The sequence below is a fragment of the Dromiciops gliroides genome, chromosome 4 (assembly GCF_019393635.1).
Source record: "Dromiciops gliroides isolate mDroGli1 chromosome 4, mDroGli1.pri, whole genome shotgun sequence".
NCBI lineage: Eukaryota > Metazoa > Chordata > Mammalia > Microbiotheria > Microbiotheriidae > Dromiciops > Dromiciops gliroides.
This window is the reverse complement of record NC_057864.1, coordinates 230794862-230805986: the sequence shown is the minus strand read 5'-3', so window position 1 is coordinate 230805986 and position 11125 is coordinate 230794862. Positions and strand designations below refer to the sequence as shown.

The following is an 11125-nucleotide window of genomic DNA, read 5'->3' as shown; positions in this document are numbered from 1 at the left end:
CCTCAAACACATTTTTCCTGTTTATCCTTTTTCTTTTGCTTCTGACTGCCGACTCTCCTAATCCACCTTCCCTTTTGTCATTTCCCCCTCCTATATCTCCTATACCTTTCTCCTCCTCTTTCCCTATTGGATAAGATTGATTTATTTACCCAACTCTGTGTGTATACACATACACATACACACATATACACACATATACACAATCTATCTATATATGTAAATATATCTGTATATCTCTATGTCTATACACTTTCCTTTTTAAGCCAATTCTGTTCAAGCATTGCCTCCCCATTATTTCCCCCTTCACTATAAAAGCTCTTGCATGCCTTTGAGAAAGTTTCATGCCTTCTGTCTATGTAGACTCCTTGATAAAATTATTAGAAATTACATGTGTCATCTTCTTATATAGGGATTTATATATAGAGTTTAACTTTATTGAATCCTTTATGTTTTTCAGTGACATTCAGAAACAACTCAAGAGAAAAAGTAAATACAAAATGTTAAAATTTAATTTCTGGTCTTTTCATCAGTAGTACTTGAAAGTCCCCTATTTCATTAAATGTCCTTTTATACCCCTGAAAGATTGGGTTATTATTGGTTGTAATCCTACCTTTTTTGACTTCTGAAATATCACATTCCAGGATGTTCACTCCCTTATATGGAAGATATTAAATCTTATGTGACCATGACTGTGGTTCCATGATATTTAAGCAATATTTTTGTTTTGACCTGAAAGATTAAGAATTTGGTCATAATATTTCTGGTAGCTTTCATTTTGGGATCTCTTTCAGAAGGTCATCAGTAGAGTCTTTCAATTTTAATTTTGCTCTGGATCCAAAATATCTCACAATTTCCCTTGATCATTTCCAAAAATATGATGTCTATGCTCATTTTTTAAAATCACAGTTTTCACATTGTTAAATAATTCTTAAATAATCTCCCCTCAATGTATTTTCTAGGTCAGTTTTTTTTCTGATTAAATATTTCACATTTTCTATTTTTTTATTCTCTTGACCTTTTGCTATTGTTTCTTGATGTCTCATAGCTTCCACTTACCCAGTTCTAATTCTTTTTTTTTGGTGAGGCAATTGGGGTTAAGTGACTTGCCCAGGGTCACACAGCTAGTAAGTGTTAAGTGTCTGAGGCCGGATTTGAACTCAGTTACTCCTGAATCCAGGGCTGGTGCTCTATCCACTATGCCACCTAGCTGCCCTTCCAGTTCTAATTTTTAAGAAATTTTTTTCAGTGAACTTTTGTACCTCTACTTGCCCAATTTTTGCTTTTTACAGAGTTCTTTTTATTAGTGTTTTTTGTGCCTCTTTTACCATTAGACAATTCAATTTTTAAGGTATTATTTTTTAGTATGTTTTTAACTCTTTACCAAGCCATCAATTCTCTCATTTCTCAAATATATAGGAAACTGAGTCAAATTTATAAGAATACAATTCATTCCTCAGTTGACAAATGGTCAGAGGCTGTGAACAGACAGTTTTTCAGATGAAGAATCAACGCTATATATAGTCATATGAAAAAGGCTCTCAATTACTGTTGACTAGAGAAATGCAAATTAAAAAACTCTGAGGTACCACCTCACACCCATCAGATTGGCTAATATGACAGAAAAGGAAAATGACAAATGTTGAAGAGGATGTGGGAAAATTGGGCCAACCATTCTGGAGAGCAGTTTGGGCATAGGCCCAAAGGGCAATCAAACTGTGCATACAAGGGGAAAGTGCTTACATGTGCAGAGATGGTTATAAAAGCTTTTTTGTGATGGCAAAGAATTGGAAATTGGGGGGATGCCTATCAATTGGGGAATGGCTGAACAAGTTGTGCTATATGAATATAATGGAATACTATTATGACAAGAAGATAGATTTCAGAAAAACAGAAAGACTTACATGAACTGATTCTGAGTGAAATGAGCAGAACCAAGAAAAACATTGTACACAGTAACTACAACATTGTGTGATGATCAACTATGAATGACTCATCTTTTCTCAATCCAAAAGAACTCATGACTCTGAATACAGATCAAAGCATATAATTCCACTTTCTTTATTTTTTGTGTTTTTTTTTCCTTTTGGTCTGTTTCTTCTTTTACAACATGACTAATACAGTAATATGTTTTACATGATTGCACATATATTATGTATATCAAATTGCTTGCCATTTTAGGGAATGGGGAGAAGGAAGAAAAGAAAATTGTAATATAAAATTTTTCTAAATGAATGTTAAAAATTATCTTTACATGTAATTGAAAAATAATTAATATTTCTAATTAAAAATAGTTTTAAAAAGACATAGATGGATGGATCTATTTCTTCAAAGCACTCTTGAGCCTGGAATCCTAAGAGGCTTCTTTGTTTTATATATAGGTGTTAATAATTCTTTCAGCCAAAGAGAAGATCTTTCATGTGTTTGTCAATTGTCTTTATCTAATGGCCAGGCTCTTATCATCTCAAATTTATTTGTTTTGTTTTTTATTTTGTTTTTTGCAGGGCAATGAGGGTTAAGTGACTTGCCCAGGTTCACACAGCTAGTAAGTGTCATGTGTCTGAGGTTGGATTTGAACTCAGGTCCTCCTGAATCCAGGTCTGGTTCTCTATCCACTGTGCCACCTAGCTGCCCCTCATCTCAAATTTATTAAGGAACTTATTCACGCATTGTTTTAGGGTTGGGAAGACTACTTAGCATCTTATTTGTACTGTGTGACTATATGGGCAGGGGGGCTTCTGTGACTCTATCAACAAAGGTGAGTAGGGAATTTCATACTTTACACAAAATACACACAGCATTTACTGTCATATACACACTCATAGAGGAGTTTATATTCAAAAGGCAATAGGAACATACTGGAGCTCATTTTTGAGCAAGAGGATGAAGTCATCAGACATAGGGATATCACTTTCACATCTATTTGGGAAATGGTTTGGAAAGGAGTGAGACTAGAGTCAGGAGCATAATTAAAAGGTTTTATAGTAGTCTAGGTGGGAGGTCCTTGAACTATGATGGTGATTGAGTTAATAGAGAAAAGGGGACATATACAAGAGACATTGTGGTGGTAGAATCAACAAAACTTGGTAACTGTTTGTATATGAGGAGCTGAAGGTGAATAAAGAATTATACCAATTCTGTCAACTAGATGGATGGTGTTACTTAAAATAGAAATATTCAAGAAGAAGAAACCACTAGTTTAGGGAAAAAAGAAATAGAAAAGGTAGGGTTTTGAGAGCTCTGAGCTTTTGGTGGGTTGGAACTGGCAGAAAATTCATGTTTTGGGAAGAAGTTAAGAGACCATAACTAAATTCATAACTACAACAGACATTATCACTACAGCACAAAGAAAGAAAGCAATTATTCATGCTATTGTCATTTAAACATCAGCTAATCGAAAAACATTCTACAAGTCATCATCTGCTAAGAACAGAGCAAGTAAGAAGACTTTTCCTGATGTCATACCATGGAGTCACATGAACTCTTCTGGCCTACTGTTTTTCATTAGTTAATTAGGGGAAAAAGTAGATGATCATTCAGTTTACAGAAAGGAATAGAACATTTAATTAGGTATTTAGTTACTTGGGGATATATTAAACAAACTGGCATGTTCCACTCTCCCCAAGGCAGCAAGAAACTTTTAATCAAAACAATTTAAGAGTTCTTTACATTTTCTGAGCTACACCTCAGAGATTTAACTTTGAACTCAGCTTTGGATTTTTTTTTTGAGAAAAAAATAAAGGAACTTCATATAATAATGGTGTTTTCTGCATACTCTTATAGTTATGTAGCTTGCTTGTCAGAGCTTCTCTCTGGCTACATAGATTCACATATACAGACATGTCTATTTATATAGGCATACATGTATTATCACCAGGTTGGCAAAAGCAACCATGAATTATAGAGGAAGTTGATCAGTGCTAGAAGGAGATCAGCACTTGGGCTTCAGATCCTTGATGTAAGTGTTGTTAGTATCACTATACAAAGATTAAATAGGCATATTGTTTTGCATTGTGAAGATGAAATAGGAGAATAAAGTTACTAGAATCTGAAGTTAGAAGACAATCAGGGCTATGAATCAGGGTGATTAGTAGAGGGGCTGTCTGTATAATCTATTTAGAAAAATTAACAGGATAGATATAGATAGAACCTTACAAGCCTATTGACCCATCACCCTGAGTGATCTTTTGTTTAATAAATCAAGTGATATTGCTTCCATTAATGGGGAATTTCCCCCTAATTTTCTATATCCTATCCTGCCTCACACCAATCCCCATTGCCATCAGAAGAACCCCGACTGATACCCACCCTGTCTTTCCAGCAGTTCAGAATTAAATTATAATTATCTCATAGGGGAATCCTACTCCTGAATCCAAGTCTTCTTTACCCCTCCTCTCCTTTCAATCTGATTTCATCCCCCAGATTCCAAGTAATATAACACATATGTCCTGTTCAGAAGGGCTTTAAAAAATTATCTTAGCTTTGTTCCTTTGGTGTCAGATTTCTTTCTTTCTAAAACACTTTCCTGTTACTGACAGCACCTCACTTTGAGGAGAGATATTGGCCAAATATATCCTCATTCTCTTCTGCTCAGTTGTACTTGAGACACATTTGAGGAGTTTATTTTCTATCTCTTCCTTTTGAAGAAGGCATACAAGTGATGGGTTGGAGCTTTTGTCTTAATCATCCTGAGAACAGTGAAGGATGTCTTGAACATCAGAACAATGATAATTCTAATTCCATGCTATATATGGGAAAATGATGCTATGGATGTAGCATTGCTACAACATCTTTTTTTTTTTTTTAGTGAGGCAATTGGGGTTAAGTGACTTGCCCAGGTTCACACAGCTAGTAAGTGTTAAGTGACTGAGGCCGGATTTGAACTCGGGTACTCCTGACTCCAGGGCCTGTGCTCTATCCACTGCGCCATCTTTTTGAGGGGTTTTTGTCTGTTTTAATTAAGTGTCATACAGTTAAATTTGTATAGAATTATCTCACTCAGATCTCATCCAGTCTTTCTGTAACTTATAAGTGGTAATGGATTTCCAAGGTCATTTTCAGGAATGTAGTGTATAGCCATACATTAGACTATGTAACTGAATCACCTAGATATTGATGCCAGGTCCTAAGGGCTTTGCCATTACTTCCATCTGTGCCCATGTGAGATAGTCAATATAGATTTAATGTATGAAATAAGAATTTCATTTATGATAACTTCAGGTGACTCTGGGAGTAAAAATTCCTATTCTGTATTTTGAAGATATTCACGGATAGGACCTTGGACTGGATTTAGGCTTGGTTCTTCCATGGATTGTCAACATGACTTTGGACAAATCACCTCTCTACTCTTACCCTCAGTTTCTTCATCTTTTCAATCTGTGAATTGGATTAGAGTTCTAAGATGCTTTCCAGATCTAACATTTTACATCCCTACCAGTAGGGTGTAGAACAGATTTCTTGACAAGGAGTAGAAGACACCAAATGACAAATTATAGTCAACCTAATTTCTATGGTAAATTGATATTTAGATCCAAAGACAAGGGAGGGACAACTCCTGAGATAACATAGATATGAAAGCATTATCCTATTTAATTATCTTAATACACTATCCAGATGATCCATTGATCAATTTGGATGTTGTACATAGAACCAGACAGAGTCAAGTGACCAGAATGGTGGTTTTGGAAATGTGATCTTTGCTTCAAAGTTTATAATGAAGATCCTAAACTTTTTCTTTGGTCATTGGGCCCCCAGGCAGTCTGGTAAAGACTATGGATCCCATCTCAGAATAATGTTTAAAAATGCACAAAATAAAATACTTAGGACTATAAAACAGTTATCTAGCTATCTATAATCTATGAAAAATTATTTCATTGATACTGAGTTAAGAAACTGTTCTAGAAGCTTCAACTCTGTTTCTGCAATATAAGATGACAGATTCTCATGTTTTACATTTGTATTACATATTACATTACAATTTACAAAACATTGTCATATCTATTTGATCTTCAAAGCCACGAGGCATATTAAGTGCACCTACTACTATTCTCATTTTATAAATGACAAAACTGAAGCTTTTGGAGATTAAACCAGTACTAGTCAGTAGTCACATGGCTACTTGGACCTAAGTCTTCTGAATCCAAGTTCAATGTTCTTTCCATTACATGCTGAAGTTTATCCCTGTAGCTTGTAAAGTACAAATCCTGACTATTTTAGTTTGCAATTCTTTGCTCCACAAAACCCTATACCTATGTACCTTTTAGATATAAAGGAGAATAACCTCATTGTTTTCCCATATAAGGTCCCTAGTAAATTTTTTCCAGATGTTTCTGAGATAGCCCCAAAACATCAGCCCCAAACCTTGGCTCCCCAAACTGGCGTATGCATGCTCCCTTCCATAGAGGATTAAACTTGAATGACCTATAGGTCATCTAGTTTATTCTCCCCATTTTCCAGATGAGGTCAAGTGTTATAAACAAATAGGAAGTAATAGAGCTTGGAGTCCAAGATGTATACAGAAGATGAAACCTGGTGGTATAATGGATAGAACATCATTATGACTTAAGTTCTACACTAAATACCTATTTACATGCCTCTTTATAGCACAGAAGTTATCCGTAGTTGTTAAAGGCTATGCCATCAGAATTCTGGCTGGTCCTACCCAACTTGAAAAGTTTCTAATAGAATCCTGACAGATCATTTGTTGTTACTCTCTTCTCCTTGATACTTTCTTCTCTCTAGGTTTTTGTGACACTGCTCTTAAATGGTATTCATCCATTCATCTGTTGATTACAGCAGCCTTCTCTCCTATTTCATTTGGTGATTCTTTCAGCTTCTAATGGATTCATTCTAATGAATCATGTTGATGATTCACTAATCTGCTTATCCAATTCTAGCCTCTCTGTTCACCTCTAATCTCAAATTTCCAACTTCTTATTATTAATCTCAGATTGGATATCTCATGGACATCTAAAAGCTCAATATGTCCAAACTGAAATATCTTTCCCTATAAACCCACCCTTCTTTCTAACTCCTCTACTACTGTCAAGGATACCACCCTGTCACTCAGGCTTACAAACTGGCTATTGTCCTTGATTCCTCACTCCCTCACCCTTCATATCCAATGTGTTGCCAAAGTTTGTTGATTCTATTTTTGTAATATCTCTCAAATATACAAATCCTTTGTCTCCAATTACATTTGTAATACACCGGTGCTTTATCCACTGCACCACCTAGCTGCCCCTATTCCCTAGCACTTATATTTGGCACATAGTGGGTGCATATTAAATGTTGATTCATTAATGTGTGCCAGATACTATGTTCTGTGCTGGGGGATAAAAAAAGATAAAAATAAAACGATTAAGTCCAACAAGAAGCTTACATTCTAATGGAAGAAGAAACATGTACCCCCAAAGTATTTCCAAAATATAAAGTAAATTTAAAGTAATAGGAGGGGACAAGGGCACTATCCACTTGAGGGATCAGAATATACTTTTTTGATGTGGCACTGAAACTGATTCTTGAAGGAAGTTAGGACCTCACTGGTGCTAAGAGGTAAGTAAATAAGGAGTACATTTAAGTCATGGGATGACTAGAGAGTCTGTGCAAAGGCATGAAATAGGAGATGGAATGTCATATATGGGAATTCTATAGGTCTCAGTCTCTGAAGAATTAAAGCTGCAGGTCATTTCAAAAGCCATGGAGAGGAGTAGTAGTGTGTAGACTGTAAAGAAATATCGGTCACCAAATGAAAACTTTGTAAAAGATGTCATCGGAGACACCTGATCTGTATGACCAGAAATGGTGAGCCTATCATATGACTTCCTCATCACTTGTGGCTCTGTGCACCCAGATATGAATTAAGAGTTTTGATCATGTTTTCCTTTTCTCTTCCCAGTATTCCTTCCATTTATGAATAATGGAAAAAGTGAACATAAGCATCCCAGAAGGCTTTCTATTATTGGGCTTCTCTGACCGGCCATTACTAGAGATGATTATTTTCATATTTGTCTCAATTTTCTATGTGTTTACACTTTTGGGAAATTCTGCCATCATGCTGTTATCTCACTTAGATGCCAGGCTTCACACTCCCATGTACTTCTTCCTCACCAATCTCTCTTTCTTAGATATCAGCTTCACTACTAGTATTGTCCCTCAAATGCTGGTCAACCTCTGGGGACCAGAGAAAACGATTAGCCGTGCAGGTTGTGTCATCCAGTTTTATATTTCCCATTGGTTAGGGGCCACTGAGTGTGTCCTCCTCTCAGTCATGTCCTATGATCGTTATGTTGCCATCTGCAAGCCCCTCCACTATACTATCATCATGAATTCATTGGTCTGCTGGGGCCTAGCTGCAACTGCATGGCTTGGTGGACTTTCTACCTCCTTGCTAGGCTCAACACTCACAGTACAACTGCCTTTGTGTGGTCACAACCGTATTGACCACTTCTTCTGTGAGATGCCCCTAATCATGCAGCTGGCCTGTGTGGACACCAGTCTCAATGAGGTAGAGATGTATGTAGCCAGCTTCATCTTTGTGGTATTGCCTTTGGGATTCATTCTGGTTTCCTACAGTCAGATTGCTCTGGCTGTCCTGAGGATCAAATCCACTGAGGGGAGGTACAAGGCATTTAACACCTGCTCCTCCCACTTGATGGTAGTGTTCCTGTTTTATGGGAGCATTATCTTTATGTATCTTCAACCAGCTAAGAGTAGTTCACATGAACAGGGGAAGTTTGTTGCTCTCTTCTACACTGTGGTGACACCAATGCTAAACCCACTCATCTATACTCTGAGGAACAAAGATGTGAAAGGAGCTCTGAAACAACTGGTATCAGGATCTGGATGTGGTCCAGGAATTAAACAGGGGACCATTTAGTAAAGTTTAGAAGAATTATAGTGGCTCAACAATTTTAAAAAGTGTTGCTAAAAGTGATTTTTTAAAAAGGTGGTAAGAAATTTTGAAAAATAAATTGTCAAGGCATGACAAAAGGCAATTGCAAGGACATCACAAGTCCAGCACATTTGTATGACTTTGAACAAATTATTTAACCTATTCTGAATCTCATCTCCCTCATCCCTAGAAAGGGATGATGATGATGATGATGATGATACAGACAGACAGACAGAGCGACAGAGAGAGAGACAGAGAGAGAAAAAGACAGAGGGAGAGAGGGAGGGAGGGAGAGAGAGAGAGTTAGAGAGGCAGAGAGAGAGAACTGCATGTAGAGTCAGAAGGGATAAGATAGTTCTCTCAGGAACAAGCTGTCTGACCTTTGGTAAGTCAATTCACTTTTTTGAACCTTCAGTTTCCTCACCAGAGTGACAATGTGGCAAAGTAGAAAGAGTGCCTTACTTGAAGTAAGGGAATTTGGACATCATTCTCACCTTAGATATTCACTAACCATGCAAGTCATTTCCCTTCTCAGTAGCTAAATAGAAAATGGTCCAAATAAACTTTCAGTCTGAAGGCTGAATAAAGTAAAATTATTTCCTCCTGATTGGAGACTATACCCACATCTATGTTACAAATAATATGTGATATGCCACATATAACATATAGTATGCATATGTGATGTATATCTATGTCTACATTTATGTATATGTACATCGCTGACTGTTCCCCAATGGAACATTTAGAATGCTTTCCTCCCCCCCCTCCCTCCTATCATCCCATATATGTTTATATATATATACACACGCATACATACATATACATATATACACACATGTATATACACATATATATTACTATTAAGTTATATACATGTTATTCATACACACATACATAGCATATATATATATTATATATAGATATATAAGTGATAACATAAATATCACCTAATAATAACATGCATATACAACATACATACCTGTTACTATTATACATTTATAACCAGTGGGTGATATGTGTGTGTGTGTGTGTGAGACAAATAACACACACACACACACACACACACACACACACATATATATAATAAATCTGTTGTCGGACTGGCTATTCTAAAAGGTATCTATGACTTTTACCTAAAATCACACAGAGCTAAGGGAATTTTCCACTGGTATGTGTATTATGGGTCAGTTGGACTTTTGGCTTAGGTTTGAAGGTAGAGTCTTGATTTTCATACAACTGTGTTTACCTCCTCTCTCTCTCTCTCTCTCTCTCTCTCTCTCTCTCTCTCTCTCAACATCAAGAGACAGAAGAAGGGCTATGTTGTCAGGTCCTTATGGATACCTTTGTAAAAATTTTATTTTATTTTATTTTATTTTGCGGGACAATGAGGATTAAGAGACTTGCCCAGGGTCACACAGCTAGTAAATGTCAAGTGTCTGAGGCCGGATTTGAACTCAGGTCCTCCTGAATCCAGGGCCAGTGCTTTATCCAATGTGCCACCTAGTTGCTCCCTATCGATACCTTTTTTGAAAAACATTTTCTCTGGTGTATAAATACCATTAACCACACTGCATAGAAATTTCTAGTAAAGATATAAAGAAAAAGTTCTCTAAACTTTCAGGTGACCTAATACTATTTTCTTCATATTGATATTTATAGTATTAACTCCATAAGACTTGTATTGTTTTTACCACATGGATTAATTATTGGAAGACCAATTATAAAGAGATTTTATTGAACCTTACTAAATTAAATTGTCTTATCAATATCAGTTTATAGACAACATTACCTAGATCTAGGTAAAATTACAAAGGTTTACGTAGATAAAATCTAGACAATATTACCAGGTCTCTACAAGAGACCTGGATCCTGGAAAGTGGTTAAGGAAATACAAACCTATCTTGAAAACAAGGTGAAAAAAGGTTATTTCAGGTACTGTTAAAAACTAACAGCACAGGGGCAGCTAGGTGGCACAGTGGATAGATCACTGGTCCTGGAGTCAGGAGGACCTGAGTTCAAATTTGGCCTCAGACACTTAACACTAGCTGTGTGACTCTAGGCAAGTCACTTAACCCCAATTTCCTCTCACACACAAAAAAAACCTCAAAAAACTAACAGCACAATTATAGACTTTGAGATGTTGAGCCTGAAGTGCAAGGCTCTGAGTTTGACTTGATCACACTAGATAATTTATGGACAGTTGTTAAGGACAGATGCCTTTGATTCAGAATTTCC

The 11125-nt window shown here is 36.4% G+C and overlaps 1 protein-coding gene across 1 annotated transcript; it reads left to right on the top strand.

Annotated features, from left to right (window-relative positions):
• The first annotated feature begins 7912 nt into the window (after positions 1-7912).
• Positions 7913-8875, top strand: LOC122754895 (olfactory receptor 2C3-like). Its single transcript, XM_044003333.1, has one exon. The coding sequence runs from the start codon at positions 7916-7918 to the stop codon at positions 8873-8875; it is 960 nt and encodes a 319-aa protein (XP_043859268.1). The 5' UTR covers positions 7913-7915.
• Positions 8876-11125: the final 2250 nt, after the last annotated feature.

Excerpts from the sequence above, each read along its gene's own strand:
- LOC122754895 (XM_044003333.1), top strand. The coding sequence starts at position 7,916 with ATGGAAAAAGTGAACATAAGCATCCCAGAAGGCTTTCTATTATTGGGC.